This window comes from Pagrus pagrus (genome assembly GCF_965226575.1).
Source record: "Pagrus pagrus genome assembly, chromosome: 3".
Lineage (NCBI taxonomy): Eukaryota > Metazoa > Chordata > Actinopteri > Spariformes > Sparidae > Pagrus > Pagrus pagrus.
The window spans coordinates 4546405-4564914 of record NC_140187.1 but is presented as its reverse complement, the minus strand read 5'-3'; the positions used below and the strand labels follow the sequence as shown (position 1 = coordinate 4564914).

Genomic DNA, 18510 nt, shown 5'->3' with positions numbered 1-18510 from the left:
GTTGTCCGCACATTGTAATGATCAGTATCTGATGGTAAGAATCATTGTTATAGGCTTAACGAAATTAACGCAAGATGGTGTGTTTGTATAGGCATGTAGCTACAGGTTCAAACTAGGATGTTTCCTCGGCTTGTGTGACACCTTTCAGGCAGGGTGAGAGATTATTGATGATTTTCTAAGTGTAATTAAAGCAAATACAACAGGATTAAGAGCTAAGAGGGGAAAAACAGACACCTACAGTCTACTATGATGTAAAATGTAAGACTTTATGTAAGATGATGATCAGAGCAATCAAACTTGCATTGATTCTACCTCTATGTCACATTGAGCACCATGACCAATGGTAGCAAATAGAAATATTACTGTTTTAATACGTACCAAGCAGCATTCTTATCTAATATATAGTTCAAGTCCAGTAAACTTGTGCATCTATGTGGTTTAGAGGTTTCAGAGCTCCTTTCCTGGTTGAGAAAATGTTCTTGCATCTTAAATTATATAGTCCACTTATTATTAAAGCCTCTGGATTATATGACAAAGGGCTGGTCACAATGCTGTAAATCTTGGTCATGAAAAGATGACAAAGAAAGGCCCTCTTTAGAGCCAACGTTAGGCTTGTCCATTCCGGGCTGCCGTAGAAGCATTGTGGTGCAGCATGGCTGACGCCGTCGAAGAGGACCTGCTCTCTCTGCAGATATAAAGGCTCATTGTAAGGTAATGAAAACGAGATGATTCCTAGTTTTTCATTTCTGCCATTAGATCCACCTAAATCTTCTACACACTGGACATTTAAAACACTTGTTGACTAGCATGATTAATGCTACATTGCAAATGAGTAGCACATAGCCGTAGCCGTCAGTCAGAAGGGCAGTTGTTCGGACGTACAGTAAAAGTAAACTCCAGACATTTCGTAGTTTTTTTGACTTCCTTTATTGTCTGATCACAAGGTCAGACAAGCAAGCAGAACTTGCACAACCAGTTGTGCAATCAATGCAACAAAATATAATATAAAATGTTCCAAAGTAGGATTTATTGTAGGACTCATTATTTTTGGTTTAATTAACAATACAAAAAGGGGAAATATTAGGTTTTGTTTTTTAATGTATTTACACCTCAGCAATACATGTATCTCTTGCTGCATAAAGGTTCAATGTGTGGAAACATTTGACACCAGTTATTTCTCTGACAGGATTGTTAAAAACCAAAAATGATGAGCCGTATTGGTTTGGTATTCTAGTTTCAGAATGATGACGGATGAAGAAAAAATGATCAAATCATTAACACAGTTATGATGACAGCCACACCATTAAACATCCACGGTTACATTTTAAAATCAGGCGATCATAAGCTGGTGCAAACCATCCACTTTTTCCACGAAGTACACTGTTGGTGTCAACGGAGAACCTCATACCTGCAAGGTTTCAGGTTTCCAACCCCCTTCAGTGAATGCCATTACTTTAGCCAACTAAAATCTATCTAAGTGTAAAAATTTAAAATGAAACGTTTCAAGGAAATCCTGATATTGTTGTTATAAAAAAGACTCCACTTCCTGTTGAGGCTTAATTGCCCACGGAGACACACAGAAATACAATCATGTAAAGATAAACTCTTTCAAGACTCATACAAAATTATTAAACAACTTTAAAATATGATCGTAGTTCTTCAAAAATATAAGTTGTTAATGTAATGTTCATCTCTCATTGACGGGAACAAACACTGAATGCTGTATATCTTACGGATACTGAGGGAGAAACAACTTGTGCAGTCCTGAATAAAGCAAATAAGTAAAAAAAAAAAAAAAAAAGAAGTAACAGGTGGCGATGTACGTTTACATTTCTACAGAAAGACTTTTAAGTATCAGTACAGGATTTTAACTATTTTAACTGACTAGCAATAGGGAGAATGGTGCCTCCTATTCCCACATTGCACAATGTAACTTGGCTTGAGTGAGCACAATCCTACTGTGATGAGTGAGTAACACTTCATGGCACTACGTCACATACCACCAGCTTGCAATGAGACAAAGCTATTTGCTCAGTATTCTCAGAAAGGACATCGTGGCAGAGGTGAAGAGAACGAAAAGGATGTTGAAGGAGTTAGCTAAAGAGATTACAAAAAAAAAAAAAAAATGCGTGACTGAGCAAAAGGCCAGAGAAGAGGAAATCTCTGAGTGGCATTAAGTCGTTGGTTGGCTGGACCATTGCGAAAAAAAGGCTGCTAGACAGAGGACGAGCAGGTCTTTTACATGAGTAGCAATTTGTATCTCCCACACGTGCTGCAATGAAAGGGACGCCCTGAAAGTTTTTTCTATGTTACGTTAATTTCATGTTACAATTGGACCGATATTATTCTAAAAGTAGAATATTGCCCATATTGTCCCTAGAAATGTTAATCAGAAAGAAACAAATCATAACACTGCAAGATCATTTTAACTGAAGGAAGCTATAACAACGTAAGAATCAACATAAGTAAGTGACAGTATAGCGATAGATGTTTTTAATATACTCTGACATGTTCTTATGTGATTTGTTATTCAAAAATATAAACTAATATTTCACTATTGTACCTTATGAATGTATAAAATCCAGCAACGTCTTATATATTTCACTGTTATTAATGTTATAAATCAAAATGTAATCATCAATTAAATCTCCTTTAGGTATTGGCACTGTTTAATTTTGGTATTTTATAAAAATGTATGTGTCTTTGTATTTGCATTCTGTACTTGTTTATTTTTTGTCTTTTCAAAGATTTCTGAACACAATATTTAGTTTTGTCTTCTTGTTGTATAATCTATCTCTGTACTTTATCACTGCCCTGTCTGAATTTCATGTATCTGTACAAATTGTTTGAGGTTACCGTAAGTGACAACGCCGCCGAGTTCGGTTTTTAAACTCGGCCCAACATGTTCTATCAGTGGCAAATTCTGACTGGACTGAGCCTGTTTCAGTCTTCAGCGCGCTCTGTCAATCAAAGTAATAGTTCTGCACAAATATGGCGTTCATGCCTCTGAAGACGGGAGAGAAGTTGTAGATGAGAGCTTTCTCTTCCTCCGCAGGACTGGAGAAATGGTGGTGATTCTTCATAGCTGAAAGACAGAAAAGAAAGGCAGGAAGGAGAAAAGAGGAAGAGACAAAAAGCAGAAGGACAAAGAATGGTGTAGTGGTGAAACTTCAGCCATATACAGACCTGCAGCTGCTCTTTTCATCAGAACACACACACACACACACACACACACACACACACAAACACACACACACACACACACACACACACACACACACACTGTTGAGATATTAAGGTATCAACATTTAAGTCTCCTTCCTATGACACTGCATGTGTCAGTCACACTTGCACTATTTGTTTTGGCGATTTAGATCATGTGGACCACATCTGCTATAATTTGGTAACCAGTCACAAGGAAATGGCATAATCCATTTTTTGATTAATTTTAAGCTAACATGTTTGAGAATTTCAGTGCTGTAATAATCTTAGTAAAACTTTTGCACGTAAAAAATGGAAATGTACACATTGATGTACTAACTCTGGTTGATAATTCTAGCAGTAGAGATCATTCCAACTGTGAATTAATCTTGAAATAGGAATCGAGAAAAAAATAGTCCTGACAAAGACAGATACGGAGCTACCAAATGCTACCTTCAGAGACAAAGAAGCTGGCGGTGTAGAAGCAGGCTCTTATAGCAGAGGGGGTGTGAACCATGCCAGGCTTATCAACCCACTCATAGGTGGTTTTCTCTGGATGCCACTGCACTGCGTAAAATGGGTAGCGGTAAGCTGAGGAAAAACAGAAATAGTGTCAGCAGAAAAAAAAAAAACTCGATCATGTACTGAAATAATCATTCTAGTGGGCCTCATGAGAAAAACTGCAAAGTAGTCAATGTTGAATAGTACCTTCCATGGTGGAGATGAATTCTTTCTTCCCATCGTTGTTGGTGGACAGAACCTTGTAGAACCTCTTCAGCTTGGAATTTCGACTGTAGTTCTGTTGGTGTAAAGTTTACATTAATACAGTTACTGCTCATTTGCATTGAGCAACTGAGAACTTCCGTCAGCCTATCTGATGTATGGTGATTTGCAAATTTGTGCTTGTTCACCAACCTAAATTTCAGGGGATGAGCTGACATATGGTTAACTCATCTTTCAAGGCATGGATGGGGGTTGAACCCATGATCTTTGGTTTACGAGACCAACGCCTTACCACTTGGCCACCACGCCTGCCCATTGATGGCATCAGAGAATCTGAACTTGTCGTCTGCTGTACTTGGGCCATGGATGATCAAAAAAGGGATTGCTTAACTCAACTTTCATTAATGCTACAGGATGGGGGGGGGTGCTGTAAATGGTTCTGAAACAAGTCCGATTCATGGACTTGGATGGATTCCACTTCGTACCCCACACAACTGAACGGATCCACTGCCAACCCTATGTGCCAGACACCACAGGACATGTCCTGTGTCCACGCCTCAAGAGGACAGGGCCAAATCCGATCAACAATGGGGCCTCCATGGATTGGACTTGCATCCAGCAAGGAGATGATCAAGGTAATTAGCTTTTCATGTTATTTCTTGCGCTGTTGATGAACAATGTACATCCACAGCTCATTTGACATAAACAGTATTCATTTAAAGGCATGGATGGGAATTGAACCCATGATCTTTGGTTTACGAGACCAACGCCTTGCCACTTGGCCACCACGCCCTTCTATGTTTAAAATTCACACATAGGTTGGGCATTTGTTTACTTCTTTTTTTTATTTCTGTTCTTGACAACTGGTAAAGGTCTTACATGATATCTGGTATATAATAAATAAAATGTGTAAGGTTTTTTTACAATGATCTTATGTATAATTAATCCCCCCACTCTCAGTACTCGGGCATGGTGACCGAGTGGTATGGCACAAGTCTTGTCCCCACGACATTCTTCCAGGATTAAATGTAAGACAGGTAAGACATTTCAGATGTTTAGTTTGGGGAAACTGTTACAGACTGTGTGACAGAAAAAGAGTGGAAACAAAAGATACCTGCATAGACAGGCTCCAGCTGTGGAAGTTCGAGGTGATGTTTTCCTCGGCCAGAGATTGCAGCACATCCTTGGGAAAACCCCGGAACAGACGGCTGGACTGGGCGGCTGGAGGACAGTTACATATCAGGATCAGATAGGCGTCTCACACAACACGTGTGTGCATGCCTTCAGACTGTGGGCTCAATTATAAGATGATGAACCAAGCCACCTCGCTGTCATGGGATCCACCCATACGTCACACACGACACCATGAGCAATGGTGGTAAGAATCATTTTGCAAACACAGTTTGACAAGGCTTAGTGGTTGGAATGATTATGGTTTCCTAGGAGATAACTATCTGGAGCCCTATACAAAGAAATGCAAACTTAACTTTAAAGTTTAATCATAAAGATGTTTAAAGAATTTGGAAATCAACATTTAGCACCATGACTGATGTTGCTGTGAGGCAACATCTTGTTTTAGAAAACAGTACTTTTCTACTAGGAGTTCTGTAAAAGGGATGATTCTTCCTGTTGTCAAGAGAGAAGCAGCTGATAAACACAATTATCATCTCCACAGGCACAGTTTAAACTAAAGGTTCTGAAATTTGATTAGGTAAATCAAATTACTCGGGTGGTGACCGAATCACACGACATTTAGCACCATGACTGATGTTTCTGTGAGGAAGATGGGGATCACATCTGTAACAGTAAAAAAGTAACCCGTATAAAAAAAAGCAGAAACAGAACAACAGAACGGGGCAGAGGACCGGGTCAGAAAAGAATACCTGCTGTGAGAGTGAGCGGCAGAGCCACGGCCTTGGTGTCAGTGAGGGTGAGCAGGTTCTTGTTGGCTGTGAGAACAGTCAGCTGCTGGAAGCCCTGGCAAGTTCCCCAGATGGGGAAGTAGTCCCCAGCATCGTTGGCCTGCAGAGGATAAGAGAGTGAGGAATGAGATGGTAACAGCAAAGAATGTGTAATGCCATTTTTATTGCAGTTTTATCTATTGTTTCTTCGAGGACTTTCTATGCAGAATGCTACATTTCACCCACAAGCTTTACTTTCATACAGTTGCACACATCCCCAACCAAGTAGCCCAGAACTGAGGCTTATATGTACATATGGGTTCATGAGTGTGGCTTTAGTTTAAGCTACTTGGGTTATAACACTAAAAATGACCGAATAATTTATTTCTGTTTCATCCTGAGATGTAACTTCATCTCAGCACCCAGCTGTCAAATGTCTTACCTTAAGAGCCAAGTTGTATAAGATCCTGGCGGCGCGACTGAACTGTGATGTCTGGATATCTACATTACCTCCAGGCAGCAACAACCTGAGGAGACACGTTTCATGTCAGGCATTTCTGCTACATGCTGGGAAACACTGATGGGAAATGTTACATACTGTGTATGGATATCACTTTTCATAGCTTTTACATGTGTCTGAACATGACTTATGATGGCAATATCTAATGTATAACAGGGCTGAAAATGTGGAAACATCGTGGAGCACAAGGCAAAATGAAATGACACCAATAACGAGGCAGGAACACGCATAAAATGAGACTCATTTTGATGTTATTTCAAAATAAAAGCATACTGCAATCCAAGGTAAAGTCAAAAAACAGGCTCATTTTAGAAATAATAACAACAACATGTTATCCTGAATGAGTCACATTTGAAGCTTATGGAAAAGGTTATGGAAAGCGAGAGCCAAGCAGAAACTTGTTTTGTGTAATTATTAGTCAATGGCAGCAAAAGACCGCTAAAGCCAAACAGAATAGACAAACTCAGCCACTGAGTCTACTCACCCGTTTATTGTGGAGAATATCTTAGCATATTCTTCTTCTGTGCAATTGATTCTGTCGAAGAAAAAGGACACACAACGATATAAAAAGTTAATCGCCATTTACTTGCCAAGTCAATCAAATACTCTGCATCGGTCTGGATGAAGCAGCTGTATAGATGTATACGCACCCACGGCAACCAATGAATGAGGATATTATTGAGTCTGTGGGCATTTCCTATCAGTAACCATTATTATAAAGGGTGGGAAGAGAGGAAAATATATTTATTTTTTAATTGAAAACAATCGTATAACAATAAACTACGAGGTTTAAGATAAAAAGTATATAAAAGGCTGTTGTGATATAACTCAACATACGCGTCTCAGTAGTTCAGTGAACTTCGGATACAGCGACGACCATCTCATTTGCACAGGCTCCGCCCACATGAAACCGCATCCAGCACCATGACTGAAACTGATGTTCAGTCAGATGGGAGTTAGAATATGACAGCGTGTAACTATAGGAATTTAGACTCTTAAGTTAATTATCTAGATGAATTTCCCCCAAATATAATTCCAATGAAAATAGTACAACATAATGATAAGTGATGGTGCCAGTTAATATTTCTGAAAGCACACTCATTGCTTTAGATATACATTTTTAAAATGAGTTGCATTGATTTGCAGCCCTCAAATATGCAAACTTTCTTCCGAAGGTAGAGTGTGTTATGGACAGATCAGATTAGGGATCGTCCTCTAATCATTGGATTTATTGTTCGGGTTCTGGTGTCTAATGTCAGAGTGTACTTGGGTACGACACTGTATCCTAATCTGGTCAAACCAGTTCCTTGTGTGGTTGCTGGCTGCTGTCAGTGTGTGTGAATGAGTGAACGAGAGGCACGTTGAAAGCTGCTTGGATAAAAGTGCTATAAAGCATAAACGCAGCCATTTACCACTTTGACATTTCCAGCAAAGTCGAAACGAACTAAAAAAGTGAAATGAGGCCAATACTGATTATGTATTACTATGTTCTTTCCCTTCCTCTAAAGTTTGCTGTCTGACATGGTTTGATGTGGCCGGACCCCATGCAAATTACAGGAATATTACTATCAGTAGACAGCCTTTAACATTTCCTTTACTGTAGCCGTGTTTCAAGCCACAGCAGGTAGCTGTTTTCAGTAAAGTTTGTAAAGCACCGTTGATAGAAGAGCTATACGAGTGCAGACATTCAGCACTTTGCAGTTTCCAGCAAAGTCAAAACAGGCAATAATGACATTAGATCAACAAATATATATATATGTATCACTCTGGCCTCTTCTACGTCAGATTTTTGCTGTCACCTCAACCAGCTGCACGTTGCAATTGTCAAAGTTGTGGTCCTGATGTGGCAGAGCCCAAGCAAATGAGGAATGAGGAACATGCCCATCAGTGGGAGGGGAGTGATGAGTTATATTACAAAGCCTCTTTTTTGTCTTTTTCTCAAAACATCCGCCTGCTCTGGCTGGATCCTGAGTGTGTTGTGGGCTGAAAAACCAAAACTAGAGCTGAAAGATGCTAAAGTGCTCCACGCAGCGGACCTTTCACATTCTACATAGTAATTTGATCTACTGTTATTAAATTAAATGGAAATATTGATTAGAGCAGGTTAACAAGCGCGTCATCAGTTAAAGACACACCTTCAAGCACCTGCCAGTCAATCCTGGCACCCATGGCCCCCTATAACTGGTTAAACTGGTCCCAATCCCACGCTGAACAGGTGAAATCTGACTACTGTACCTGACGGGTACGACCCTCGCCCCGGCTTCCTCCACGAATTTAGCATAGGACGCAGCGATGTAAGAGGTACCATGAGCAAACTGGTCTCCTGGAAGATTTTCCTGCGCCAACACACCTGGACAGAAGACAGATAACACCACAAGATCAGAGAAGAGGAGCCAAGTGTTTTGACAGGGAAATTATCTCTACTGACGCACTCCTGTTGACAGCAAATCCACTGCAGGTACTGACTTGCTCATTCTTGTGACATGTGAGTCTCACTGTTAGTCTGCTTCCTTTTAGTTTTTTCCCAGAAAGGTGTCAGGAATGTTGCATCACAATTCATACGTGTCACAAAACACCACAACATTTCCACGGTGAATACTCATTTTTAAAAACATCCCCACATTTCAACATGTCTTAATCACCCAACGTCCTGATGATCACAACCTTTTATTTTACCCACAGTTGGCAAAACAAGGGCGTCCAATCCAAGTGAAAATGAAATGAAATGCACAGAGTGTGGCAGATGAGAGTGTAGAATACGCAGTGCTGGGCTTAAAATTTCTGGTTCCGGTTTTACTTTGATACCAAAACAAAACTCTTTTGTTAACGTGCTTTTTGGTGTATTTCCATTTTGAATTTTTCCTGTAAAGCTTGTAGAAGTGTTTTATGGTTACCCCAACAAAAAACAGCCACGCAAGCGATTTGTCAACACAAACTATAACGTAAAATTGAAACAACAAACATTTTAAATAAATATATAAAAGTTTATATACCTACGAAAACACAATACACAGATTCAAAAGTAGTTTCAGTTCCTAGAAAGCAGTCAGACAGCAGCGTACACTCCTCTGACGCAACATTGATCACGGAGCAAAGTCTGGAAACGTCCTGATACCCCGCTGTTAAACAGACAGGCAGACACACGTCTGAGGTGACATATAACTTCCCTTCTTGTTTACTCATCACCTCGGATGATTAGTCATGGCTTCAGTTGGAAATACGGTCTGAGTCCCGACCACAATGATGGCAGCAAGTTTGCTCAATAACAAAGTCATAGTTCTGCAATCCTTATCAGTAACAGTCCCCTGCATGAACGTCCTCTACCTTCTTAAAACCGTACAGCCTGCGCAGACACTTAAAGGCACACCGTGCAGGTCTTCCAAACCTTCTTTCTCCAGAATCTCTGCTGCAAAAAACATCAGCAAACAGCAAAATCATAAGAAAATAGCCGACAGGCCAAGGTGAAAGTCTCTGCAGATACAAACACCACCACACACTTCTACTGAGTCACGAGTGATGACTGAGTGGGATTACTTTTGTACAACATTGCTCTTCAGGAAAATTCCTGACTAGAACAGGTGAGTGTGTCATTTCTGCCGTAGGCAAGGAGAGGAGGAAGAGGGGAAGAGAGCGTTTCAAACTTTTATTCACATGATGTTTCCTCACGTTCGTTGACTTCCTTCCTCATTCTCTGACGCAACAAGGAACTAAATGAAACGTCACCTTGAATAAAACGATGGGTTTCTGTGGGTTTGTACATTGTTGGGAACATTTGGTACAATGAAAATTCAAAATTCATAACTCAACAAAATGTGTAACAAAGGTCTAGTTGACTTTACACATTTTAATGTAGAAATTTGACCTGTTATATCTTTAAGTGATATTGTCTGGTATTGTCAGTGTTGTTCTTTTCAGAGTAAACTGACAGTTGAAGGGCCAGTGTGTAGTTTTGGAGAAGAAATTCAAACTCAGAATTTCAATATTTACAATATTAATGAGATAATAATACAAAAGATTGAACAGAGGCGAGATGTCTCACTCTGTAGCTAAAACGGAGCGTTCAAGAGACACTGTGAAGAGAGATGCTGAAGGGATGCACCATATGAGGAAAATAATGTGTTATTTGCAAAGTAAAGTATGTAAAGCAGTTTATTCAGCATAATTTGATGGTAGTTATCAGCTTTTCTTTTATATATGTTTAGTAAAACTATACTTTTGGTGGCACCTCTTCCGAAATGTTCTGTGTACTGTCCCCGCTGACAGTGAAATGAAATATCCGCCCTTGATTATATCCTACTGCAAGACAGCAACATTTTCACACGTCATCCTAATTAACAAAAAGAAAACACATACAGAATAACTGAGTCCCCAGCAGCCTTTCATCATCACCCATACATCCTCTCCTCTTGCCTCTCATTTATGCCATCAGCCAAAAAGAGCAAACTCAACCTGTTGGAAATATTAATGCTATTTATAAGTTTGGGGTCTTTTTGTGTGTAAACTCAACCTTGAGGATGAGGACTGACATCTAATTCATAATTAACTGCCTATTAGTGCAACCTGAGGAGTAATTAAGGCTGGTGTCGGTCCAACTGCACCCACACACGAGACACACCTCCAGACAACAACCAGAACACGTCCTGTAAAATAAACACAGGCTACATGTTTTTAAATTATAACACAACAGTGAGCACACCCACAACCTAAAGCACACGCACACACACACAACCTCTCCGTTTACGCACGCACGCACACCTTTTCTCGAACATTCTCGATGTGAATTACATAAGAGGTACTGTGTTATAATCCGACGTGCACAGCTTTGTCTTCGCACGGACACAAACAGCCGCACACGAAGGCTGAATCTTACCGATCACCGGCCGGTAGTTGAGCTGCTGGCCCCTCGCCGCCGCCGCCGCCGCCGCGCACAGGAGCGGGCAGCAGATGCAGGCGGTCAGCGCCGCGAGCACCGCTGCAGCCGGCCGACTCATTCACACAGGAGGATGCCAACACAAAACGAGAGATGCAGGCTGGGTGTGCAGGTCGAGGATGCTTTTTGTCTTTAAAGATGACTAAATACAGAAAGAAATGTATCCGAGTGAAGCTGCTGCTCTCTGGGTGAGGATGCTCTGTGACCAGCTCTCCTCTCCTCTCCTCTCCTGCTGTGCGCCTCTGATCTCCACCTCCGTCCAGCCTCCAGGAGTATCAAGTCAGTCACGTGTGGAACTGCTCTTCATAGACGCACGTCACATAGAGAAGCCTCCCCCTTTCTTTTCCTCTGCTGTCCATAGAAATAGATGAGCCAGATCAGACTCATGCCCCCTCCTTCATTCAGGAGGTACATTCAAGTACAGCTCAGGTAAAACATCCCCCAGATCAGCCCAATCCAGCACAGAGTAAATGATGTCTGTCCTCTCATAAAACAATAAAAACTGCTGCATAAAAGTTAAGCAGTGCCTTCTCACCACACAAATATCACCTGTGTTTGGAAAGAAAGCAGCAGATCTGCCCTCCTGGATGCCTCTTTGCTGGCTGACATCTCTGGTGTCCTCTGAGTGGAGAAAATGCACTGCAGCACCACATAGTTATAGTAGGAAATGTACTTAGTCGATGTGCCTCTTAAAACTTAAATAGTGACAGTAATAATTCCCTTACAGCAATGTAGTTTTAGATCTACATTAAAACTGAGTCAATAAAACATTTTTAATCTTTGCCAGGGTTTGGAACCCTTTCACAATAAATGCAGCTGGTACACTTTTTATTTATTTATTTATTGTTTTAAGCCCAGCCCTTTCAAAGAGTCCACACTGCTCTCCTTCCTCCCTACGTGGAACAATATCAATTAGAGAAGCTTCTTATTTTCCTCAGAAAATATGGGAATCCTTCTCCGAGTCCATAATGTCATTGTCAATGCTACTTTTCCCATTTTACTTTTTTTGTTAGGCACTGGTTTTTGCGTTTATTCCTCAACATTGTACCTGTACTGTAATCTCTGGCATAAGAATTTCCTTTGGGATCAATAAAGTATCTTATCTTAGCTTAATAATGCATACATAGGCTTACACATTGATCAGAGACAGGATATCGACCCCCACTGTCAGATAGATAGATAGATAGATAGATAGATAGATAGATAGATAGAAAATAAACATCCATTTTATATTAGGAGGCACCTTCTCGTTCAGTGTCCATCTTATCACAGTGCTGCAGCTGTTGTGGACAGGAACAATCCTCCAGCGTGGCACGCTCCATGCAGGAAAATTTTGCCTGGAAAAAATAAGAACTTTTCCTTTGTTGTGTATTTTTTTTTTGCCAGCGCTGCATCTCTGCTGTAGCTCTGTAAACTTCAAAACTTGTGCTGACCTGCACATTTGTCATCAAAAGCACAGCACTCTGCTTATTTCCCCTTATTTGTTGTACTGTGTTTGTGTCATTGTGTCAGCAGGTCCTTTTTCTTGCTGTAGTTACATGTTGCATCGACGACATGAAATGTTCTTTTTCTTATCTTATTACTGAGCAAGATGTGCCCAGCTGTGCGTGGCTGGACAACATGCAAGTTTTTCCTTTTAATCTGTCCTTTGTGTGTCATCATCTGAAAGTGTGTGTGTGTGTCAGAGATGGAGGGAGAGACTGTGTGAGTGTGAAATAATGTGTTTAGAATGAACACTGCAGTAAAGAGGAGGTGTGTGTGTGTGTGTGTATGTGTGTGTTAATTTGATGAAGTCAGCGGTTTGTAGTGCAGGTAGCCCATGGATCAGTGACTTCAGTCACAGCACATTGTACGATGCAGAGGGACAATTTGCGCTGCACCTCTACTGAAGAGCCACAAGAGGTCAGAGTCCTCCACCGAACAACCCACAGGTTTCTGACAATAGTGTTGTGCAGATGTGTGTGTGTGTGTGTGTGTGTGTGTGTGTGTGGTACAGTGAAAATCACCTCATTATCCGGGGACCATTACTGTACAAAATTCCTTCCCAGTCAATAAACTGGATAATTTGCCTCTTAATTCTGAGCTGGATGTCAGCCTGTAATGTCCTCTACTCATATCATCCGGTTTAATCGTATGTATAAAGCAGAATTCTGACATACTAATGATATCTGATCTTCTTTAAATGTCTAAATTTTATATTTAACTACTTAATTAATTATTCATGTATTTGTGTGCTTCTCTTTTATGCGTCTGATCAAGGGGAAACAGCCGGGAGAGTTTTACCTGCAGTGAAGCTGAGCTGCTGAGTCAGAGTTTCAGTGGAGAGCTGTCGCGTCCTGCTGCGTGTTCCAAGTTGAATCCTACTGGAGAAAATGTTGTGGCCATGGACTAAAGTGAATGTTTTTAATGTCCAGTGCTGGTTTACATGTTGCATAAAACATGTAATCATTAAAATGTAATCTTAAGGGGTCTCCAGTTTATTAAAAAATCATCCTGAAGTGGGGACATGAATGTGAGCGTATGGCAATCCATCCAATAGTTGTGGAGACACTGAGGTCAACACCTGAAGTAATGAGGATGCCAGCCCAGTTGCCAGTTGCCATTTTTTTTGTTTCTGCAAACCTGCAAACGTCATATCACTTTCAATTTCCATGTATATGCGCTGATATCATGTCGGGACATGGAGGGGATGGCGGTGGTGTTACACCCGGATGAGACAGACCACTGTTGAGACAATTCCCAGCCACGTTTGTCGTAACAAAACCTGATATTTTTGATGAGATGTCGGGACAATACCAGGCATTCAAAGCCAAAACATGACCTAAAGAGATGTAAAGTTGTACCATAAAGAAATGTAAAGCTTCAACATTGCAACTTTGCAGAAACCTACAGTGCCAACATTTATTCTGGGGATTGTGTTGACGATGCAACGCCGGGGAACAAATGAAATATCCGTGCAGTTGTTGAGATGTTTGAGTCTGGATAAAAATGGTGGACCGGCAATAAGAGGGTTAAAAAAGCACGGTTAAAAAAAAAAAAGTCTATTCCAAACACTGGGATGTGGCCACGGTCAAGAAAACTGGAAACTGTCTCTGGAAAAGAAACTGTGAAGTTAATTGTGAAGACAGGCTGATGACAACAAACAACAGAGAGTCAACAACGTCATTTAAATGAACAAAGCAAAAAAATAAATGAAACAAGTTATCTTATTTCTATTAACCGTGTGTAGTTAAGTTCTTGCTGCGTTCATGTTGATGTAATAAAGCACCGAGCTCTTGGAGACACTGAGGAAGCGGGCCATGGGAGGAGGATCTTTTTGTCAGTCTGCTATTTGAACTCAATTTCAAAAAGTTCTCGTTCATTAAAAAGCACTCGATGACGTATTATAATGAAGCTGAGTTCTTGACACCGACTCTGCACTCAACCCGCGCTAAATTGCAGCTTGGAGGGCTTTATATGTGTGTAAAAACCTGAGTCAGTACCTTCAAGGCCAACTCCAGCGTGTGGGAATGTGATTATGTGTGTGTTTTTGCCATCTTACGCTACGATTGCAGATGTGTGTTCAGAAATCTGCTCTTCCTTCGCCTCGGGGGCAGCTCAGTTTGTACTGGTGAACGCTGTCCTCAATCCGCAGTCGTTAAATGAAGAAGATCCTGTTCCACCCCCTCATCTGTGATGTCACAGCGATGTACGCTGAAGCTCCACAGAGACTCCAACGAGGCAACGTGACAGTGGAGCTGCAGGAGGTGAGTCTCTTCAAGATGTGGACACACACTTCTTCTTCTGAATACTGAACGGGAAATAAAGCTTAATTAAAGCATCACTTATATATATTTTTTGTATCGACAACCGATCTAATGACTGTATACTGTGAGAAGGGCTGCTCACAGCGATGAAACGACAGACAGTCATCAGCTCTGCAGCTCTGCGAGTCACATGTAGAGCGTCTAACAACTCAAGAGCACCATATTTTTTCACGCCATTGGTGGAGACCAAACCAGAGCAAAAAGAGAATGAATATTAGGTTTATATTCAACAGGTGGGACAGAAACGTGGCCTCAAAGTCATGCTGCTGTCGCTCTGTGTCTGCTGACGATTGTTCGTTAACAAGTTCATAAGAAGACGCAGTGTCAGGCTCTGCATTTGTCAGATTGTTGTGGACTTATACTGCCCTCTGGTGGTAAAAAATAAAAATAAATGTAACTCTAGTGTGCTTGAAACAAACTAGCTCACACAAAGTGTCATCTAACCACGTCTAAAGTCAATTTACCTGTTCCTAAGTCGCACTCAGAGGACTTTCAGACAGTCTCTCCTCAGAGGCTTCAGGTTTTGTAACAGTAAATTACGGTAATAGCTGTGTGAGTGAGTCTGAAAGAGGAGCTCTAATCCAGCGTACTGTCTCACTTCTGGCCACTCGCTGTGTGCTGTGATTGTGCTTGTCAGATGTGCAATTGTCAGACACAGTCTCTCCAGTTCTGACACCGGAAAGGTGGCGGAGGTTTCAGATGCTGTTCGAACCATCTGACGATCACTTTGTCTGAAGCACACTGGCTCGCCTGCCGGTCCCAAATGCTTTATAACGACATGGAATATAAAATAATTAAAGAGGGCACGCTTTGAAAACACTGGCGCTCCAGCTTGCCAAAAGTTACCAAAGTTTTACATGATTCTGTTGTGTTCGATCCCAAACAGGTAAAGTTGCACACATCTGTGGCAGGCCGATGAAGCTGAAATTAACGGTTCATGTCCGGTTCATGTCCGCAGGATGTAATAAGCGTGTGAATGATCAGAGCGGTGCGAGGCCAGTGTGGGGATGTGACAGGGTCAGGAGCCGGTTAACACATCAACAGCAGCAGGTGATAACAATGGGACAACAAGCTAACATGCCATCTAGTGGTAACACACATAGCATGTGCGTATGAGTGATTCAAAAGCAAGCAGTGCACATCTCCTGCCTGAATGACTTCAAAACAGGAACTGCATATCTCGTTGCCTCTCACTTTTTTACCTTCAGATCATTCTGACCTTCTCCGTGTGGCTGACTCACATTCTTTCAATAACAACTGAAAGAGGGATTAGTCATGTAGCTTCCTGTTACTAAAGTCAGTTTAGCTCAGAGATTTAACACATCGTTAAATATTAAAATGCTCAACATTTGAAGTACCCTAGTTGCTTATAAGAAGTTCATTCAACCTTCCCAGAGGCCATCAAAACTTGTACTCGCAGCCAAGTAAAGACACAAAAATTATACATTAAGTTGAGTGACTTCAACTTAATGTATTTCAGAACACTTCTAGCCAATTAAAATAAAGAAAGAAAGAAATACTGACGGGCCAAAACTTGGATTTAAGGCAGACAGCTGTGTCCCAATTAAGGGCCGTCTTCTGCACGCAGCCCAATTATCGATGGACAAACAAAGTCATTTTTCTTTAATCAGTGTCCACAGCAGGTAATCTGAACTCCAGAGTTTGCATCAATTTAATTTATATTTTAAGTGACAGCGTTGGGAATTTGCCTCTGTGACAACTTAATTAACAATACAAACAGGAGAGCTGTTGCACGTAACACAAGGTCAACGGTGCCTCGCTCTTATCACAGGGGAGCAGTCGAGGACGTTCAGCGTGGTGTCGTCTGTCGCCGACGTGCCGCCCTGTGGTTTTACACTCACCTGTCGTTCATCACACGACACACTGCTTTTTGCTCTTTGCTTCAAGCGAGTGCCGATATGCAGCATCAGACATAATGACACAGACTAGGAACACAACTGTTCACAACAAGTGAACAGTTTTACAGTTTAGTTTAATCACTTTTCCTGCAGACACAGTGCACGGGAACACAGACAGCCATGGTCCACCCACACAGGTGTTCTCACTCACTGTACTTTGCCTGATTAGCCCTCTTCTCAGCACTGTGTGGGCATCAACAGACGGACAGTTTGACATCCTCCTGACACAACTTCTATCTCTTGTTGCATTTGTTTGAGGGCGGAAAAACTTGCATATTACTGCTACATAGCTCCGGCTCACTTTGACCTGAGCAGAGGTCTAATTAGAGCGACTCAAAACAGCAGCCGGCGTCTTTAAAGGAGCGCTGTGCAGATTTGGGGAAGACATTTTTATCAGAAGAGAAAGATCTTCAGTGACTTACGCCTGAACAAACTCAATAAACTCTCTTTGTTTCCCTAACTGAATAAACAAACTGACCTTAAAGGACAACACAATTTCATACTGTTCACCTTTCTGGACCTTATTTTCCTCTGAGAACATCTTGTTTATTCAGTTATGAATAGAAAAACAGTCTTAGTTTGTATTATTGCCTCATTAATATTCATCTGTAACCACTTTTGCATGTCTTTGAACCCTGGGAGGAAGCCAGAGGCACAGAGTGAACACTGAAAGGTCCTGCCCCGGCCGGGACTTGAACCCAGGACCTTCTTTGTTATTTGCTGCCAGCAAGAAGCACTTGCGACAGCACCGCCCACTGTGCCATCATACTTCCCTTAACAAGCTTCATGATCCCACATCGTCTGACAGCATCACATATATTTTGTATCGCCTTGTTCAATACGACGCATTCATCATTAAATATTTCCCCAGAACTTCTCCCTGACACGTTTGCTGTCTTTGAGAATCTGCACCAGAACTTTTTAAAAGAACAGAAGCTGTGTGGGTTTGGCAGTACAGAATGAGTTATCGTCCATCCCACCACAGCTGCAACACCTGGATATGAACTTAAATATGTGTACTCGTGCACTTATTGGTTCGTTTTCTATGTAGCCTGTCTATACACACATGAGCTTATAAGGGCAGAGATGACGTTATAAAAGATGACAACAGCACCCAGACGTATGAGGGTAAATTGCCTTGGAAATAGGCCGGAAATGTTTTGTCTTGATAAAAAAAAAAGAAAAACAATGAACTGAAAATGAACTCAAGAGAGATGATTGCATGCACTGAGTGGAGGACAGAATAGTAAGGGACAAGCAGAGAGGGACAGCAGGCTAAATGAGACGAAATAGAGAGTGCAGAGATGGAGAGACAGCAGGGGTGACACACAGGCAAAGACAGAGAGACACAGAGAAAGAGTGGTAGAGAGAGAGAGAGAGAGAGGGGAGGAGAGGGGTGACTGGACTCTGTTAGTTAGCAGAGCGCGTGAGGGTGAGAGAGAGAGCGAGAGAGAGGGAGAGAGAGGGAGAGAGAGGGGAGAGAGACCATTGGTGCCGCAGCGGGACCGAC

At 41.5% G+C, this 18510-nt stretch overlaps 1 protein-coding gene across 1 annotated transcript; it reads right to left on the bottom strand.

Annotated features, from left to right (window-relative positions):
• Positions 1-918: 918 nt before the first annotated feature.
• On the bottom strand, positions 919-11530 carry LOC311255030 (gamma-glutamyl hydrolase). Its single transcript, XM_084349155.1, has 9 exons — positions 11216-11530; positions 8581-8695; positions 6830-6880; positions 6268-6352; positions 5808-5946; positions 5039-5145; positions 3910-4000; positions 3655-3792; positions 919-3085 (listed from the first exon to the last, which is right to left on the bottom strand). The coding sequence occupies exons 1-9, from the start codon at positions 11334-11336 to the stop codon at positions 2964-2966; spliced, it is 969 nt and encodes a 322-aa protein (XP_084205281.1). The 5' UTR covers positions 11337-11530; the 3' UTR covers positions 919-2963.
• Positions 11531-18510: the final 6980 nt, after the last annotated feature.

Coding starts and splice junctions, on each gene's coding strand:
- LOC311255030 (XM_084349155.1), bottom strand. CDS start 11,336: ATGAGTCGGCCGGCTGCAGCGGTGCTCGCGGCGCTGACCGCCTGCATC. Junction 5,947..6,267: donor TATACAACTTGGCTCTTAAG/GTAAGACATTTG, acceptor TATCCTCTGCAG/GCCAACGATGCTGGGGACTA. Junction 3,793..3,909: donor ATTCATCTCCACCATGGAAG/GTACTATTCAAC, acceptor GTTTTTCCTCAG/CTTACCGCTACCCATTTTAC.